The sequence below is a fragment of the Kogia breviceps genome, chromosome 15 (assembly GCF_026419965.1).
Source record: "Kogia breviceps isolate mKogBre1 chromosome 15, mKogBre1 haplotype 1, whole genome shotgun sequence".
NCBI classification, from domain to species: Eukaryota; Metazoa; Chordata; class Mammalia; order Artiodactyla; family Physeteridae; genus Kogia; species Kogia breviceps.
Genome location: NC_081324.1, coordinates 17,050,666 through 17,071,405, shown reverse-complemented (window position 1 = coordinate 17,071,405; position 20,740 = coordinate 17,050,666). Strand labels below are relative to the sequence as shown.

General features: G+C 40.7%; 1 protein-coding gene across 8 annotated transcripts in view; it reads left to right on the top strand.

Annotated features, from left to right (window-relative positions):
* Positions 1-20,740, top strand: part of WDR7 (WD repeat domain 7) — a 363,333-nt gene that overhangs the window by 237,039 nt on the left and 105,554 nt on the right. For all 8 annotated transcript variants that reach the window (XM_059039434.2, XM_059039436.2, XM_059039435.2 and 5 more), the window contains 2 exons: positions 8,472-8,658; positions 20,262-20,379. In XM_059039434.2, the coding sequence (XP_058895417.1) occupies positions 8,472-8,658; positions 20,262-20,379 (305 nt within the window). The remainder of the gene's footprint in view (positions 1-8,471; positions 8,659-20,261; positions 20,380-20,740) is intronic.

Below are 20,740 nucleotides of genomic sequence, written 5' to 3'. Positions count from 1 at the left end.
TTTCTGCATACAGGTCTTTTGTCTCTTTAGGTAGGTTTATTCCTAGGTATTTTATTCTTTTTGTTGCAGTGGTAAATGGTAGTGTTTCCTTAATTTCTCTTTCAAATTTTTCATCATTAGTGTGTAGGATGCAAGAGATTTCTGTGCATTCATTTTGTATCCTGCTGCTTTACCAAATTCATTGATTAGCTCTAGTAGTTTTCTGGTTGCATCTTTAGGATTCTCTGTGGATAGTATCATGTCATCTGCAGACAGTGACAGCTTTACTTCTTCTTTTCCAATTTGGATTCCTTTTCTTTTCTTTTCTTCTCTATTGCTGTGGCTAAACTTCCAAAACTATGTTTAATAGTGGTGAGAGTGGGCATCCTTGTCTTTTTCCTGTACTTAGAGGTAGTGGTTTCAGTTTTTCACCATTGAGAATGATGTTGGCTGTGGGTTTGCTATATAGGGCCTTTATTATGTTGAGGTAAGTTCCCTCTATGCCTACTTTCTGGAGGGTTTTTATCATAAATCGGCATTGAATTTTGTCAAAAGGTTTTTCCACGTGTATTGAGATGATCATATGGTTTTTATCCTTCAGTTTCTTAATATTGTTTATCACATTGGTTAATTTCTGTATATTGAAGAATCCTTGCATTCCTGGGCTACACCCCACTTGATCATGGTGTTTGCTCCTTATAATGTGCTGTTGGATTCTGTTTGCTAGTATTTTGTTGAGGATTTTTGCATCTATGTTCATCAGAGATATTGGCCTATAGTTTTCTTTTTTGGTGGCATCTTTGTCTGGTTTTGGTATCAGGGTGATGGTGGCCTCGTAGAATGTGTTTGGGAGTGTTCCTCCCTCTGCTATAATTTGGAACATTTTGAGAAGGATAGGTGTTAACTCTTCTCTAAATGTTTGATAGAATTCACCTGTGGAGCCATCTGGTCCTGGGCTTTTGTTTGTTGGAAGATTTTTAATCACACTTCCATTTCAGTGCTTGTGATTGGTCTGTTTATATTCTGTATTTCTTCCTGGTTCAGTCTTGGAAGGTTGTGCTTTTCTAAGAATTTGTTCATTTCTTCCAGGCTGTCCATTTTATTGGCATATGCTTGCTTGTAGTAATCTCTCGTGATCCTTTGTAGTTTTTCAGTGTCAGGTGTTACTCTTCCTTTTTCATTCCTAATTCTATTGATTTGAGTCTTCTCCCTTTTTTTCTTGATGAGTCTGGCTAATGATTTATCAATTTTGTTTATCTTCTCAAAGAACCAGCTTTCAGTTTTATTGATCTTTGGTATCAGTTCCTTCATTTCTTTTTCATTTATTTCTGATCTGATCTTTATGAATTCTTTCCTTCTGCTAACTTCGGGGGTTTTTTTGTCCTTATTACTCTAATTGTTTTAGATGTAAGGTTGGGTTGTTTATTTGAGATATTTCTTATTTCTTGAGGTAGGATTGTATTGCTATAAACTTCCCTCTTAGAACTGCTTTTGCTGCATCCTGTAGGTTTTGGTTCATCATGTTTTCATGGTCATTTGTTTGTAGGTATTTTTTTATTTCCTGTTTGATTTCTTCAGTGACCTTTGGTTATTTAGTAGTGTATTGTTTAGCCTCCATGTATTTGTATTTTATACAATTTTTTTTCCTGTAATTGATATCTAGTCTCATAGCATTGTGGTTGGAAAAGATACTTGATGTGATTTCAATTTTCTTAAATTTACCAAGGCTTGATTTGTAACCCAAGATACGATTTATCCTAGAGAATGTTCCATGAGCACTTGAGAAGAAAGCGTAATCTGCTCTTTTGGGATGGAATGTCCTATGAATATCAATTAAGTCCATCTTGTTTAATGTGTCATTTAAAGCTTGTGTTTCCTTATTTATTTTCATTTTGGATGATCTGTCCATTGGTGAAAGTGGGGTGTTAAAGTCCCCTACTATGATTGTGTTACTGTCGATTTCCCCTTTTATGGCTGTTAGCATTTGCCTTACATATTGAGGTGTTCCTATGGTGGGTGCATAAATATTTACAATTGTTATCTCTTCTTCTTGGATAGATCCCTTGATCATTATGTAGTGTCCTTCTTTGTCTCTTGTAATAGTCTTTATTTTAAAGTCTGTTTTGTCTGATATGAGAATTGCTGCTGCAGCTTTCTTTTGATTTCCATTTGCATGGAATATCTTTTTCCATCCCCTCACTTTCAGTCTGTATGTGTCCATAGGTCTGAATTGGGTCTCTTGTAGACAGCATAAGTATGGGTCTTGTTTTTGCATCCATTCAGCCAGTCTGTGTCTTTTGGTTGGAGCATTTAATCCCTTTACATTTAAGGTAATTATCGATGTGTATGTTTCTATTACCATTTTCTTAATTGTTTTGGGTTTGTTATTGTAAGTCTTTTCCTCCTCTTGTTTTTCCTGCCTAGAGAAGTTCCTTTAGCCTTTGTTGTAGAGCTGGTTTTGTGGTGCTGAATTCTCTTAACTTTTGCTTGTCTGTAAATGTTTTAATTTCTCTGTTGAATCTGAATGAGATCTTTGCTGGGTAGAGTAATCTTGGTCATAGGTGTTTCCCTTTTGTCACTTTAAAGTCCTGCCACTCCCTTCTGGCTTGCAGAGTTTCTGCTGAAAGATCAGCTTTTAACCTTATGGGGATTCCCTTGTATGTTATTTGTTGCTTTTCCCTGGTGCTTTTAATATCTTTTCTTTGTATTCAATTTTTGATAGTTGGATTAATATGTGTCTTGGCATGTTTCTCCTTGGAGTTATCCTGTATGGGACTCTCTGTGCTTCCTGGACTTGACTGACTGTTTCCTTTCCCATGTTAGGGAAGTTTTCAACTATAATCTCTTCATATATTTTCTCAGTCCCTTTCTTTTTCTCTTCTTCTTCTGGGACCCCTATAATTTGATTGTTGTTGTGTTTAATGTCGTCCCAGAGGTGTCTGAGACTGTCCTCAATTGTTTTTATTCTTTTTTCTTTATTCGGCTCTGTGGTAGTTATTTCCACTATTTTATCTTCCAGGTGACCTATCTGTTCTGCCTCATTTATTCTGCTATTGATTCCTTCTAGAGAATTTTTCATTTCATTTATTGTGTTGTTCATCATTGTTAGTTTGCTCTTTAGTTCTTCTAGGTCCTTGTTAAACGTTTCTTGTATTTTGTCTATTCTATTGCCAAGATTTTGGATCATCTTTACCATCATGACTCTGAATTCTTTTTCAGGTAGACTGCCTATTTCCTCTTCTTTTGGTAGGTCTGGTGGGTTTTTACCTTGCTCCTTCATCTGCTACATATTTCTCTGTCTTCTCATTTTGTTTAACTTACTGTGTTTGGGGTCTCCTTTTCACAGGCTGCAGGTTCGTAGTTCCCGTTGTTTTTGGTGTCTGCCCCCAGTGGGTGAAGTTGGTTCAGTGGCTTGCGTAGGCTTCCTGGTGGAGGGGACTGGTGCCTGTGTTCTGGTCGGTGGGGCTGGATCTTGTCTTTCTGATGGGCAGGGCCACATCTGCTGGTGTGTTTTGGGATGTCTGTGAACCTAGTATGATTTTAGGAAGCCTCTCTGCTAATGGGTGGGGTTGTGTTTCTGTCTTGCTAGTTGTTTGGCATGGGACATCCGGCACTGGTTTTTGCTTGCCGTTGGGTGGAGCTGGGTTTTAACTTTGAGACGGAAATCTCTGGGAGAGCTCTCCCTGATTGATATTACGTGGGACCAGGAGGTCTATGTTGGTCCAGTGTCCCAAACTCGACTTTCCCTCCTCAGAGTCTCAGGCCTGAGCACCAAGATCCTGTCAGCCACACCGCTCAGAAGAAAAGGGAGGAAAAAGGAAAGAAAAAGAATAATAAATTTTTTAAAAGTTTTTAATATAAAAATTATTAAAATAAAAAATAATTAATTATTATAAAAAAGAAGAGAGCAATGAAACCAATAAACAAATCACCAATGATAACAAGTGCTAAAGATTAAACTAAGATAAACATAAAAATCAGAAACAAATCAGTCACAGACAACAAACCCCAAGTCTGCAATTGCTCCCAAAGTCCACCGCCACAATTTTGGGATGACTTGTTGTCTATTCCGGTATTCCACAGATGCAGGGTATATCAAGTTGATTGTGGAGATTTAATCCGCTGCTCCTGAGCCTGCTGGAAGAGATTTCCCTTTCTCTTCCTTGTTTGCACAGCTCCTGGGGTTCAGCTTTGGGTTTGGCCCCGCCTCTGCATGTAGGTCACCCTCTGGCATCTGTTCTCCACCCAGACAGGCTGTGGTTAGAGTGGCAGCGTATTAAGGGGCTCTGGCTCACTCAGGCCATGGTTGGGGGTTGGGGGAGGAAGGTGTACGGAATGTGGGTTGAGCCTGCGGCGACAGTGGCCAGCATAAAGTTGCAACAGCCCGAGGTGCGCTGTGCATTCTCCCGGGGAAGTTGTCCCTGGATCACGGGACCCTGGCGGTGGCGGGCTGCACAGGCTCCGGGGTGGGGAGGTGTGGAGAGTGACCTGTGCTCGCACACAGGCTTCTCGGTGGCCGCAGCAGCAGCCTTAGCATTTCATGCCCGTCTCTGAGGTCCGCGCTGATAGCCGCGGCTCATGCCCGTCTCTGGAGCTCATTTAGGCAGTGCTCTGACGGGCGCACTAGCCCCCTTCAGGCTGTGTTCATGCAGCCAACCCCAGTCTTCTCCCTGGGATCCGACCAAAGCCCGAGTCTCAGCTCCCAGGCCCCGCCCGTCCCAGCGCATGAGCAGACGAGCCTCTCGGGCTGGTGAATGCCGGTCGGCACCAATCCTCTGTGCGGGAATCTCTCTGCTTTGCCCTCCACACCCCTGTTACTGCGCTCTCCTCCGTAGCTCCGAAGCTCCCCGCTCCCCACCCCCACCCCCGTCTCCACCCGTGAAGGAGCTTCTAGTGTGTGGAAACCTTTCCTCCTTCATGGCTGTCTCCCACTGGTGCGGGTACTGTCCCTATTCTTTTGTCTCTGTTTTTTCTTTTTTCTTTTGCCCTACCCAGGTACGTGGGGAGTTTCTTGCCTTTTGGGAGGTCTGAGGTCTTCTGCCAGCGTTCAGTGGGTGTTCTGTAGGAGTTGTTCCACGTGTAGATGTATTTCTGATGTATCTGTTGGGGGGGGGGGTGTTCTCCACGTCTTACTCCGTCTTGAAGGTCCCGTTGGTCTTGCCCCTTTCTAATCACGACAGCCTAAATGATCTTTCTAAAATGAAAATCTAATGAAACCCCTCATTTGCTTAAAACTTTCCAATCGTTCCCCATTGTCACCAGAATGAACAAAGTCTTAGCATGGCATATAAGGCCCTTTGTGATCAGGCTCTAATAACCTGTCCTGCCGCGTGTCTCACTGTTATATTTCATCCAGCTTGTCCTCTTCCCTCTTGTCCATCGCCCCAACCCCTTCTCTTTCCACCAACGAACTTTCCAGCCATATTGAACTATGTGTAATCCCTTGGTCTGGTAGTGTTCTCTCTCATCTGCTGGTCTTCAGACATGCTATTCTCTCTGCCTAGAATGTTTTCTTTCCATACTCCTCTCCTGTGAGTGACAAAGTTTTACTTAGTCTTTAGGTTTTTGTGTAGAGGTCACCTTTCCCTGGAAGCCTTCTTATATCCCTAAGATTGTGTTAAGCGCCCCTTTTAGGTTCTATCTTGATACCTTGTGCTTATAAATGTTCTAACACTCCTCATAATATATTCAAATTACCTGTTTGCTAACCTATATCCTGAGCTACAGTGAATTTTCTTGAGGGAAAGAACTGAGTATTGTTCTCTTTTGTTTCCCCAGCATTTAGTATAATATCAGTATAACAATACTCTATAAAAAGCTCCTCAGTGAATCTTTGGATGGAAACTTTGGGACCAAATTGTGGAAAGTCTTGAGTGACGATCAGGCCAATTTGTTGAACTTCTTTTTTTTTTTTTTGCGGTACGCGGGCCTCTCACTGTTGTAGCCTCTCCTGTTGCGGAGCTCAGGCTCTGGACGCGCAGGCTCAGCGGCCATGGCTCACGGGCCTTATCCGCTCTGCGGCATGTGGGATCTTCCCGGACCGGGACACGAACCCATGTCCCCTGCATCGGCAGGCAGACTCTCAACCACTGCGCCACCAGGGAAGTCCCTTAAACTTCTTAATACTGCCACCAGGAGAGTCTTTACGAAGGACTCAATCATGATGGCAGGTGGTAGCATCCTTCTCCACCATGGTTACTCAGAGAGGCAATATTCCCTGATTGTGCAATAGTGGGGCACTTACATAAAATAAGTAAATATGTGCCTTTGTACAAAATTAGATTCCATTTTGAAGAGATTCAAATACAACCTTTATTGGGTACCTAAGGTTTAAGAAAAGTTCTGAGAGATAAAACTTAAAATTCAAAAAATTCTGTCACGAGATTTTTTTCTGTTAATAGAGAAGTGCTATCATTGTCTTAATTTTAGCTTTTTCATCACCTTGGTCCATATTGCAGAGCACTTATATTATATGGAATCATATGACTTCCTAGATGTCAGGAATAACAGGAAAGTGGTAGATTATTGACAGTTTGAAATATCATTCTGGCAAACTGGGGCCAGGAGCTGCGTTAGAAGTGTACATGCAGTAAAGGCAAATCTGTTGTCCATTTTAGGTCCATAATGTGTGCAAAGCATTGTGCTTGGTGGTTTGGGAGATGCAGAGTTATATGAAACATACTTCCTACCCTCAAGGAGCTAACAAACTTGCTGAGGAGGAGGGAAATGCAGCAAAATGCTTATATTTAAAGATAACTTGTGATAAGAGACACATAGGTACTGGCAGAAAATAGAGCATTGGATCTCTTTTTTTGAAGGGGTTTATATTTTTATGATCCACGAAACTTGGAGCTTTACATATTATATTTACATAGCTAAGTATGAGAGTAAAATTTTCAAATACATGTATGAATGAACTATGAACTTCTTGATGTTTTTCTCAAGGAGGCTTTCCATATCTGTGTACCTTTTTCGTTTACGGCAGGAGTTGTTAACCCAAGGTCCGTGGCCTCCTTGAAATCTTTCTGCAGAATTTGGTGGATATGTATGTGTATATAGTTTCCTGAGGAAAGGACTGATGGCTTTCAACAGATTCTTTTTATCTTTTAAAAACATTCTGTTAGAATCTTTAAGGTTTCTGTGACTGAGAAGAAATTCAGAACCACTGTATAGAGAGTGCGTTCACAGACTTGTCTCAGCTTTACAGTATCTTTCTCTTCACCCCCATTTCAATCCATTCTCATTTAACAATTGGCTATAGCATAGCCAATGAGTAAATACTTTTATTTGTTGAGTGAATTAAAGTTTATATGCCATGTTCTTAATTTTAAAAACAGACAAGTTCAACATGTTATTCAGAATGAGCCTTGACTGACCTTCACTGAACACACGCCAGTGAGGGCACTTGGCGGTACACTTCATTGTTTAATTCATTTAACACTCTGGCCCTTAATGAGTGATAGCTATTATTATCCCCATTTTACAGACAAGGAAGCTGAGGCTCAGTGAGTATCTTCCTAGGCCTGCCCCCTAGTAAGTTATAAAATCAGTTAAAACTCTGTCTGGAATCTGAAGCCTCTGTTCCCTTGAACTAGTATGCTATACAGTAATATGATTTATAAACTGTTTTGTTTCTTCCCCTCAACAAGCAAACAAACAAAAAACCCTCTTCTAAGTTGCAGTTTGTTCTTCACAATCCCTGGTGTTTTGTGTTTTTTTAATGTCAAAATGCCTTTGGAAGTAGATGAGCTTTTGTAGCTTAATGACCATGGGCTTAGGTATACAAACGGTTAGCTTCATCTTCAACATAAAGGAATACATATTAATTAAAATCTAGATCATTTCATCAGATGTAGAAGTAATATTAAGCTGTTTTTAAAATTGCGTAACAAACTTATGTGAAGAATTGACCACGTACTTGACGTCATTGTCTGCTTTTGGTACACCAGAATGTGGAGGAACAAATATGCTTGCCTGTGGCAGTGGCGGTGTGGAGTGGAGACTTTTAAAAACTACACTTTCTACCTTCTCCATCCCTCATCCCTGTTGATAATCATTGCCTGGGATGAGAAGTGTTATTGATGAAGCATTTCGCATGTGAATTCTGTTAGATGCAGAAGAAAGATGAAGAAATACCATCTTACATTATTTGAAAGCATCTTCATTTTGCAGAATGCTGAGTAGGGAGAAACATTGTTTGGAAGTTTAGAATCCCTATTATGTTTTGAAATTATATATACTTATTTAAATATAGTTATTATGTAATTACAGCACTTGAGAATATGGTATAAAAGATTGTAGCCTAACTTGTCTCTTTAAAGTACATGGCTAAACAAACTGTAAACTTGAGATCTTTTTATAGTCTTACTATTCAAAACCCCTTGTCGGTTAAAGTAAATCCAAAGTGGTTTATATTTTGAAAATAACCTTCACAGAAAACATCACAAAAGTAAAATTACTTTATTGCTCTGCCTTTTATTTTGTAATTTTAGGTAAGGCACTGACATTTCTTCTGCTGCAGCCGCCAAGCCCCAAACTTCCTCCACACAGTACGATCCGAAGAACAGCCATTGATCTGATTGGACGTGGTTTCACAGTTTGGGAGCCTTACATGGATGTGTCTGCTGTCCTGATGGGGCTTCTTGAACTTTGTGCTGATGCCGAGAAACAACTTGCCAAGTACACGCTCCATTTCAGTTCATTTGGCTTTTATTGGTTTGGTTTGGTTTGGTTTTAGTAGAGGTCATTGATTACTCTTTATAAATTGCATATGGAGGAAAAAATAGACAAATATCTCAATATATGAAATTTTGGAAATAGACAATGAAAGGGAGATATGTTTCTGTCATTTTAACACAATTGGGATTTAGCTTTGAGCCAATGAATGATTTATCCGTGGCATAGTTTTAAATATATGTTGATTGTGCCTTGAGATATTATCAAGCTAATAATAATATAAACATAACACATATAAGGAAAATGATATATATAGTTGCTCAAAAATGTTTTACTGATACAATACCTGGCCAGTTTGGGGAATTACTCCTTTTCACTCATGTTAATTTTTAAACCGACTTTATTGAGGTTTCGTTTGCACACAGCAGAGGATCAGCCATAAGGAGGTTGCAGTGGTCCAGGGAGGCAGGGATGAGAGTAGAGGAGTGGGAAGAGGACCCAAGACAGTTCCTAAAATGAAACTGGGGCTGGTGATAGAGGTTAGTATTGACTTGAGAACCCAGCCTTCTGATTCCTGGAGGGAGTCTTTTTCGTTTTGCTTTGATGGTATAATATACATCGAACAGGAAATTCACTACTGTATCTCTCTTAAAGGATACAATTCAGCAATATTCTCTGCATCCACAGTTATGCAGCCATCACCACTACCTAGTTCCCAGTAGCAGTCACCCCAAATGGAAGCTCCATAGCCATTAACTCCAAACCCACTGAGCAGTCCCTTTCCATTCTCCCCTCCCACTGTCCCCTGACAATCAATAATCTGCTTTCTGTCTCTGTGAATTTGCCTATTCTGAATATTTCATATGAATGGAATTATACAGTATGCGGCCTTGTGTGTCTGACTTCTTTCACTTAGCATAATGATTCCAAGGTTCATTCATGTTGCAGCATGTTTCAGTACTCTGCTTCTCTTTATAGTTGAACAGTATTCCATTCTATGGATAATACCCCATTTTATTTACCTATTCATCTGTTGATGGACATGTGGGTTGTTTCCACCTTGTTTGAACACCTAGGTTTTGTTTCTCTTAGGTAGATACCTAAAAGTGGAATTGCTGGGTCATGTGGTAATTCTGTGTTTAGCCTACTGAGGAACCACCACACTGTTTTCCATAGCAGCGGCACCATTTGATAATCCTACCAGCAGTGTAGGAATTGTCTTTGCATCCTCACCAACGTTTATCTGCTGGTTTTGTTGTTGCTTTTTTAGTATCGTCATCCTAGTGAGGGTGAATTCCTAGTGGTAGGAATTCTCGAACTGTCCCATGATTCCTCTCTTAATGTACAGGCAGACCTCGTTTTACTGTCCTTCACTTTATTGCGTTTCGCAGATGCTGTGGGGTTTGTTTGTTTTTTGTTTTTTTTTTTTTTTACAAATCAAAGGTTTATGGTAACCCTGCATTGAGCAAGTCTGCTGGCACCATTTTTCCAACAGCCTTTGCTCATTCATGACTCTGTGTCTCATTTTTGTAATTCTAGCAATATTTCAAACTTTTTTATTACTGTATGTGTTATGGTTGTCTGTGGTCAGTGATCTTTGATGTTATTTTTGTAATTATTGTGACTTTTTTAGCAATGAAGTATTTTTTAATTAAGGTATGTACATTGTAAAAATACTTAATGATATTGCACACTTAATAGACTACAGTACAGTGTAAACATACTTTTTATATGTTTTTTATATAAAGCGTGTGCATCGCTTTATCGTGATACTCGCTTTATTGCGTTGCTCTGGAACCGAACCTGCAGTGTCTTTCAGGTCTGCCTGTAAGTGTTATCACCTCTTTGATTTTTTTTCAGTGAATGGCATTTCATGCTTACCATTGCTAACCTTTTAAAAAACTAGAGTTCTCTGCCCTTTTCTTCATGGTTGCCTCTCTCATATCCCAGAGTTGCCTTATATTCTAGCGTGCTGTGGGCCTGTCGTCTTTCTGCTGGCTGCTCTGCGCTCAGAAGTGGAGACCAGAAAAACAACTGAAGGCTAGACTGGAATGCTGTGACTTTGTCCACAGGTTGGGCATCTCCAGCCCAAAGTCCCAAGATTGACTGGTAGGGGAAGGGTATTCGTTTCCAACCTGAGCAGCTGTCCTCCCCCTTCACCTGCTTCATACCGCCACGCTTCCTAAACTTCACCTCTGTGTCTCCCTAGCTATATACCCTTCAGTAAATTCCTTCACCTCTCACCTCAGTTCCATTTACAAGTTGGGGCTAATTAAATACCTACTTCATAAGGTTGATGTTAAGTGAGTTTATATTTGCCGGGTGCTTAGAAGAGCTCTTAGCACATGTTAAGAGATTGAATGGATGTTACCTATATTGGGGGGGGTATGGATGGTGATGCCATTGTCATTGTCCTAGTGTTCAACAGATGGAAGAGATGCCCGTTTCTAGAGTAAACACTTCCACATAGTGACAATCAGGAGAGTTTCTGGATGGATACAGGTGGCCTGAAGGTTCTCGATTGACTTAAAGGATTAGGAGGGAATGTGAGCCCATGAGTTGGCAGCAGTCGTTAAGAGGCAGAGCTGGCCTTTGTGCAAAGCCTGGAACGTATTTTCAACCTTCCACCCTCCCCTTGGCTGCAGCTGCCACGGACATCCTCCAGGGAGTGAACAGAGTGGCTTCTTTTACCTCAGCTCTCCTGGTTACCTTGAGAAGCCTTTAATATTTTTGATTGTCCAGAATTTTACTTTGACCTAATTTTGTAGCCTATTTTCAAATCTGATCAAAAACAATTTCAACAGTATGCAGTCTTGTTTTGTTGCCTGGGAGAAGTAATGGGTTTCTATTTTAGACTAGCCATCTAACATTTTGTTTTATTTTGTGTTTAAATAAGTTCACGTGAAGCTTATATCAGCAAACGTAAAGATGTGCTGTGTTTTATCTACATGGAGTATGTCCACAGACACCAATACTTAGCTTTCAGTAGGTAATTTAAATCTTGCTATTACATCCTTTTCTGTCATGAAGATAAGTATAATTCTCTACACGCAGCTCTGAATAAATGAATGTATCAGCGTGTAGCCTTGAGGAGTCCAATGTAATTTTCATCATGATAAATTGTATAATAAGCAAGAAAATGTTTGCTTATTAATCTGTAACAAGATTTAGATTGAAAATGACCTGTTACGTCCACGACACACTTGCTACAGGCTGCAGAAGGACTGAGATGGGGCAAAACAGAGCAGCAGGCTGACTGTGCCTATTACCCTCGTGGTGCCTATGGGGCCGCCCTTCTGTGCCTGATTCACTGCGCACACGATAACACCGCTTGGCCACCTCGCTCCTGACTGTGATCTTAAGCTTGCTTTATGAAGAAGCTTTTATGTTTAGGCTTGTGCTTTTAAAAAAGAAAACAACATAAGCAGTGTTTCCTTCTTTATTTCAATTCTTGTGAGTTTATGAAGGAGAGGGGGTTCAAGGCAGGGCAGCTCGCTCAGGTTGCTGTCTAGTTCTGAAGAATACATGGGATAGCAGAGCTTCTCTCTTTCCCTCTCTCCCCTGTGTTGACATCCTCTGTCAGCGATGACTCCTGAGAGGCCTCCTGAAAAACTGTATATGGCTCAAGACTCATAGAGCATTTTCCCAGAATTAATAATGTTTTTGTTTTAGAAATATGGCTTAGAATTTTACATCTTTGGAATCAAAATAAAACCAGCTGTTTTCCAGTGTTTTCAAACATTTTGCCCAATATTAAACTATGTTTATTAACGAAGCAAGCATCTATTGAGTAGCTAATATGTGGAAGGGACAGTGTTAGATACTCTATGTAGTGACAAACTTTCATGAAGCAAAGACCCTTCACGTGACTTGCAGTCTTACGGGAAGGATAAGATCTTACAGGAAAGAAGGAGAGTGAAAGGTATGGACATTCAGAGCGTGGCAGATGAATCGCCGGGGGGTACCCAGACAGTACCCAAGGAAGAATTTCACTGGAATCTTTCCTTTGAATGATTGTGAGGAGAGCTGGGGAAGAATAACTACGACATGCAAAAGGACAGATGGGGAGAGCCCAGGCACGCCCCAAAGAGGCTGAGGGGCAGCTGCACACACAGGGACATGAAAGTAAGCATTGTGTTTGGCTAATTTGATTTATTAGTTTCTTGCAGAAATTAAACCCTGGGATCCTCCCATCAAAAACTTGAACATAATTGCCTTACTCATTATCTCTGGGGAATAGAATTGGGTTCCAACAGAGGATTGGTTTTACCTTTTTCTTCATTAAAAGAGTGTAAAAATGACTATAAAAGATTATAAAACGAATCTGAGACAGGTGCTTTCTCTTGTCCAGGAAAAGGTGAGGTTCAAACCCAGGTCTTACTGACACCAAAAGCCACGCTCCCACCCCTGTGCCAGCTTGCATTTGAAATCTTGTACCCAGAGAATTAAAGACCAACAGAGTACTAAATTCAAAACAACCTATTAAAAGGACCTAAAAGAGGTCAACTCAGAATTTTCAGATTTTTAAAATCTATTTAATGAAATCATTTTCATCAAGAATTTTGTGCCTTCTGGAAATTAGAAGTCCATTTAAATATCAGTAAACACCTTGACAGCTCGGACCATGTTTTGATACTATGTGTTTATTCTTATGTATTCAAACACCTGTTATATGATTTGCATTGTTATTTGCAATAAGCATTTATTGAAGTCCTAGAATTTTAGAGACAAAAATCTTCTTCAGCAGCATGCAATCCAGTGCCCTTAATATGCTATTAAGTAAAAAGAAGTTGTAGAGATTAAACAACTTGTCTGAGGTTACACTAGTCCTGTGAGAGCTAAGACTATCACTTAGGTCTCCCGACTCCCATTTTGCTGCTTCCATACTGGATGGTTATGTCGCCCTTTATATAATGAGAGATCCACAGGTAGAATTTTACGTGAGGAGTTTTTAAGTTAATGGTTATGGGCCGTTTATTCATGATGAACTGTTTAATTGAAAATGGAAGGCTGCCCTTTGTTGAAATCATAGGTTAAGTCATCCCCAGCTGATTGTGAAAATAATAGAAATGTACTCAGTATTATCTTTTTTAAAAATCCATGGTTTTTTAGATCAGCTTGGTTATGGACATATGGATAAAATGTTAGAAACAGTAGAAAATCCTACTTTTTTAAAATGTAAAAGTACAGAAGAATCCTTGTGCTTTTGTATGTGTTGTAGTCTGTGATTCTGATTCCATTTCTCTAGTTCATGTTGCAGACCTTTACTCTGAAAGAGAACAGCAGAGCAGGGCCGGCCCAGCTGCTGAAGGTGCCAGACTCTCACCTCATACTGCTGTGACTGAGGGATGTGGATGAACTACACAAAGTCCATTGCTTTTCTGGAATATTCACAGTTGCCAAACTTTAAGGGAGAAACATACAGTCATTGGAAACCACACATGCTCTGATAACATAGATAAGCCTTATATGTTGGAAAGATTCTTTCTGGACAATATAAAATAGAGTTGGAGAAAAAAGAATTGACATTTTCACTCAGATCTCAATCATAGTTTTTAGATTTGAGAGCCAGAGAGTAAAGATCACATCATACAAACACTAAGGTGCTTTAGGCTTCAATATTTAAATTATTTTTCCTATTCGCATGACATTTATTTTTAATAGAAAGTTTATAATTGGAGGAAACCATTTAACTAAATCATGTTGGCATAGATTTTATTCATTGTAAGTGTATACAATATATAGCAAATAGGTCTAAAATATATGCACTTGAAGGAATTGCCACCTTTGAGTTTAGGAAATTAATGCCACCTGTGACTTACCAGATTTAGGTCCCACATGACAAAGAGGAATTGCTGATTCCCTATTACATTAAAGACAATTGTTAACACACCTATTTTACCAGGGAGAGGTAGAATGGAATTCCCAGATGATACATAATTATGTATTTTCAAAATAATTTTAGTCTTTGTTTTAGATGGGGAGTGTTTTCAATGCCCTGTTACTGTTTGTCTTAGTTCACTTGGGCTGCCATAACAAAACACCACAGACTGGACTCCTTAAACAACAGACACTTATTTTTCACAGTCCTGGAGGCTGGGAAGTTCAGGCCAAGTTCAAGGTGCTGGTAAGACCTCATTCTGAGGTTTGTTCTCCTGGCTTGTAGGCTCTGCCGTCTTGCTGTGTCCTGACATGACTTCTTTGTGACCAAGATTGGAAGAGAGAGGTAGAGCAAGCTCTCTGGTGTCTCTCATAAGGGCACTAATCCCATCACAAGGGCCCCACCTTCATGGCCTTATCTAACTCTAATTATCTTCTAGGGCCCTGTCTCCATATACCATCACATTGAGGCTTAGGGCTTCAACATATGAATTTTAGGGAGACACAAGCATTCAGTCCATAATCGTGTTGACTATGATTTGCAGGTTATTGTATGAAAGTTGTGTTTCCCCCCCCCACCCCAAATATTCCCTTACGGCGTTCCATAATTTGACAGATGGTGAAGTCTGACAATTGTAGACAGTGACATTTAACTGAGGTGGTCTTACATGTAAGTTTTAAAAAGCTTTTACTGCCATGGGGTAAGGGTTAGCACAGGATTTAATGAACAATCAGGTAAGGATTGATCTTGGCCTGAGTGGACTGTTTTTCTGTTCATGGTTTTTATTTATAACATCTGTCATCTCTGGTATTTCATATTGGAAGTGTGTGTACTGAAATGCTGAGTAGAACAGAGAGGGTGTCATATCATATTTTTCAGAATAAAGACTGAAACAAAGACCCACCATATAAACCTATGTAACAGATGATCTGCATAACAGCCAGATAAGCAGGATCAGGTGAAAAGAGTGAGTTCTGTGTTTATGTACAGATTCCAGAATAAGGCAGACATCCCCTTTAATTTCAAGCCTCTGATAGTATGATCCTTCCTTGTTCAGTTAGAATCCCACATTAAAATATATCACACGCCCAGTACACTTTTGACTTTCAAGATAACTACATGCAGAATTAGACTTTGTCTGTTGGGACCCCCAGATCAATTACTTTGATTTCATTTCTTGGTCAATTCAGTCGAATAACTGGCTTAAGTGATTTTTTTTTTTTTTCCTGCTGAATTTGCCAGGTAACTTCATTTACCTTCATTTAACTATTGAGTTACCACTATGTCCAAGGGCTGTACTAGGCACATTGCAGGGGGTAGGGGGTGGTACACAGGATTAGAAGGCATGGTCCTAATCTGTTTATTGATTCACAGTATAAAACTAATTCAGAATGAGAGTCAGTGCTAAGGGCCGGGAATGAACAGGTCTTGTCGTTGGTTGTTTTTGTTTCAAGAGATGGTAATTGAGTGCTGTAGCAATTGCAGAATACCACGTGGGCTTCCACAAGAATGGAACAGAGGGGAGGGAGGAGAGTGTGCTAGTGGGGAAAGGGGTAGTGGAGAATCATTAGCAAAATACTACGATTAAAAAAGGAATCGAATTTTAGCGACCAGCTTTGAAATTAGTCTGGCCTTGGGAGCATGGGCGTGGAAATGACTGAGTTATAAATTAGCAAAACAAGATTATGGAGGGCCTGGAATCTCCAGCCAAGGAGTTTAAGATTTTTCTAAGCACTAGGACCCAGTGCGGGTTTTTTTTTTTTTTTTTTTTTTTTCGGTATGCGGGCCTCTCACTGCTGTGGCCTCTCCCGTTGCGGAGCACAGGCTCCGGACGCGCAGGCCCAGCGGTCATGGCTCACGGGCCCAGCCACTCCGCGGCATGTGGGATCCTCCCGGACCAGGGCACGAACCCCGTGCCCGTGTCTCCTGCATCGGCAGGCGGACTCTCAACCACTGAGCCACCAGGGAAGCCCCCAATGCGGTTTTTAAGCAGGTTAACCATGAAATAAAATTGGTGCTTTGGGAAGATTCCTCTGGCAGGGGTGCATTGAAGAGGCTGTAGACAGGAGAGACAAGGTTCTCTTCTGCCCCTGTTGCCTGGGCGACTCCTTTCTGTTCCCCCCGCTTACAGCCCACCCGCCTGTGCACTGTGGATGCTCTGACGGTCACTGCAGAGCCCTGACCCCAGAGCAAGAGCTGCGTCCACATTCTGAAGTCCTGCCCTCAGACTGCCAGACACTGTTGACAGGAATCGCTCAAAAGCACACGTTGGTGCCTCTACAGATTGTTGGGTGGTCCAGCTTCCCAACAGCTGGAATCCAAAGGACAGCACTTTTCTGTGTCTTTGGTTCGCTCCCTTCCCCATTACCCCCACTTTATCACTTTTCTTCCTCTAAGAAGTCTGCCAGTTTCCCCTAATTCACAAGGTCGTTTGCTGAGGAGGAAGGGTAATGTGTGGCTACGCCTTTCACTTGAAACTAGTGACCTGCCATTCATGGGTCTCATTTTCTTTTCACTTTGTTTCTATTGGTAAGAGGCATCTTTGGTTGGGAAGAAGCACCTGTTGCACCTGTAATTGTCAGATGCGGGGCTAGATGTTTTTGCATTTGTTATCTCATGTAACCTTCGCATCAACCTGGTGAAGTCGGTATTTTAATATAACCATTTTACTGACATAGTGCTTATTCAGTCTAGGGTGGCCACAGGGCACAGCATGAGGGCAGGGGGACAATATGCACTTGGCACTGTGACGTGAGCCTTGGAAGTCTGTCAGCTGACCTCCCACCCCCCCCCCTCAGGTGCACACACACGTGTGCATACCCATGTGCATTTATTCTTTCTGTCTCTCTCTTTCTCCCCTCTGCCTCCCCTGGTCCCTTCTTAGCATCCCAGTAAACTTTTCTCCTCCATGCAAGGAACAGAGACGGGATGGAAGAGAGAGTACTTAGAGGTGGGCGGTGAGTTTGCAAGGATCCTGTTTATGTGAATAAAACTCTGCTTTCCAACTGCAAGAGGTCACGACGGCACAGCTGGGAATGGGCAGGACTTACAGGGGCTCCAGGAGGGTGCTGTAACGCCTGTCCTGTGGAAGCCAGGCCCCGTCTCTTAGCGAGCAGGACATCCATGAGGAGGGCACGCAGAGCCAGGAAGGGCAGCAGGGGCAACATCTTCTCTATCCTTGTATTTCCCTTGATTCAGCCTAGCCCTGCAGGTAGCCACGCCACCAACATACGGATGTAAGTTTCAAGTATAACAACCCTCAGGTCGGTTTCATAAGCTCAGCCATCGCCTGCCCTATACCTCCCTGTAAAGTTGGTCATCGGTACCCACATGTAAGACTTCTTTCTTTCGCTGAATTTGATCTCTTTGAGGGTTTTTGATTTCCAGTTCTGGTATTTAGTACAGTTGCTCTCCATTACAACTTTATCTCCATACCAGTTGATAACCGTTCATCCCGTATCTTCATTCAATCCACTGTTGATACTGAATAAAACAGAACGGAGGTCCATGTATTACAACATACCACTAGAAAGCTCTCTCAGGGATGCAGCCTAGCCAGTCATCCAAAAGTGCTGAGTTTAGTCATGTTAACAATTCATTAATCCAATTAACCACAGCATCGTCCAGCCTCTCCCCCTTGATTTTCTCCAGAGGTCGGCTTTTCTGAGACATTACGCTGCTACCTTGGCTCTTCACTGAACTTCTCTGGACCTGATTTCTCCCTCGTCAAATGCTGATATCACCACCTCATAGGGGTGTTCTGGGCAGATGCAAGAGGACATGAAGTAGCACAGGGAAGCCCCACTTCAACCCTCTACCTACGGTTCCCGTCCAGTTCTTTTTCCTCCTCTCATGCCTCCCACGTGTGGGGTGGGCCGCCCTGCAAGTAGCCACTCTTTCTCCCTGGCTGACTGCTTGGCAGGGCTGTTGCCTAGGGGATCTTTCCAACTTCAATATCCTGTGGTTTTACTGATCTTAGGAAAGTTGATTTAGGTTTGTTCAGAATTATTCAGCTAACACACCATTTTTGATTCTTTCAGGCTTTCAATATTATCAACATCTATTCTCCACATTGATGACAGGAAACATAGAGTATCTGAAAAGTTTAGCTTTTGAATTTTTTAAAAGTTAGCTTAATAATGATCTAAAACTTGACAATAATTTTTTAAGCAATCTAGCCCAGCACTACTCACATAGTAAACATTTCTTTTCCTGAATGCTCAATAATAAAGTTTAATCCAGAAGAGAAACTGCTCTCCTGATAAGCACCTCTGTCCAGCCCCCATTGGGTCCCGAAGCCATGAGGACCTTCCATGGGGGTGATGCGTCCACCAATGCATCCCTTCTGTTTATTGCTCAACACGTGTGTTTCTTCTCTCAGCTCACATCTGTCTTTTTTTGTGGTGAACATGCAAGGAAAGCTCTCCATCGTCTTCTCTGAGTTCCCACTTTGTGTCTATCCTCAGTTTGGAAAAAAAGAGTAGAGACAGTTATATTATCAGGCAGAGACTGAGCAATGTAAAAGTCACAAAGAAATAAGCAGAATTTTCTATAGTCAATTTACCTTTTAAGAATGATGGGAATGCCTATGTGATGCCTCCTTATTTTCAACTAAAAGTTAAAATAATGATTCTTAGATCAATTATAGAGATACTTATAAACTTGCTGAAAATTTTTAGTAAATATAATTAATTTGACACATGAAACACAAAGATTATTTAATTGGAGCAGGACAGATCTTAATATAATTTCATATGGATATTTAAATACCAAGGTTATTTAACTAGCGAGAGAAGCTATAACGGATCTCTTACTGAGTAACAAAATATTCCCTGTACACAGTTGATGTGTGGCTCACATGCCACATTTTAATGAAAAAAAAGTCTTAATACTTTTCACAGTAGTCTACATAAAATATAAAGGAAGCTTACAAACAGAAGAATATTATCATTTTTATGTTTTAGGAGTGGCAAAGGAATGTATAGCAGCGCTATCCTATCAGGACATCCTCACACTCTAGAAAGATTTATTTCATCATGTACATATTCTTGTATATAGCCTGGACTGTGTCATGTGTATGTTCTTTATAGAGGGAGAGTAAGTATCAGTTAATAGAACTTTTTGCAACAATACTAAATACCTACTGGCAGAAAATACTGATTAGTAGATTGGTTCTGAAAGTATTGAGTGTAGGGTAAACTAGCGCTACTGAGGGTATTTCAAACGAAAAATAATATATAAACTAAAAATAATTTTCTGATTTTCAGTCCTTCGGTAATTTTATGGACAGGAGTGAATTTTGCTTCCTCTCAGATGTAGGCCTTAAATACAGCCTTTTAACTTGGCCTTATAAACAAATTTTTACCTTTAACTTTTTTAAGGAAAAAAATTGAAAATGCTCTGCACAATATTCTTTCTTGCCTTATTCAGAGCTATGTTATATGTATTCAGTACTAGTTCTTGATAATTTGTTAACAAGGCGTTTTTAACACTTTGGACAGATGCACATACTGTTTTCAATCTTCACGGTTAATTATTCGATTTTGTATTTGATGCCAGAACACCCTGACTCCTAATCACTGCTCATTGTTGCAAGTCCATTATATTCTAACTGTTTGAGTGCTCCCATTGACCTTGAACTGACATTATAAGCTGTGTCTAATCTTGTCAGTCTATATTTCTAATGCTTCTTTTCTTTCTTCCTTTTTTCCTGATCCCTGTTTAGCATCACAATGGGGCTGCCTCTGAGCCCTGCAGCTGACTCTGCCCGCTCCTCCAGGCATGCCCTATCTCTCATTGCCACGGCCAGACCACCCGCCTTCATCACGACTATAGCCAAAGAGGTGAGAGGAACTTCTCAGTGTGCATTTAGAGGAATTATCTCATACTGTGAGCCCAGGGTCCTGTCTATAGATAATCCTTACAGTCTGTTCTAGAACAATGCAAGTTAATAATTTAGAGCCGGGATGAATACATAATGTACCTGTGTGCATGGACACTGAATTCCACGGCAGTGCATTCATTACTTGTGCTTTTGTAGTCATTTCTGTTCTCAACGTTAATTCACTTGTAAATATTTGTATTTACAGTAATTTCTCAATCTGAAATATAGCAGGCTTGTTCAAATTAAAATGTATTAAAGGTATCCACATTTTACAAGTGTAAGTATCTACCTGTGATCAAAACAAAACTTATTTTTAACAC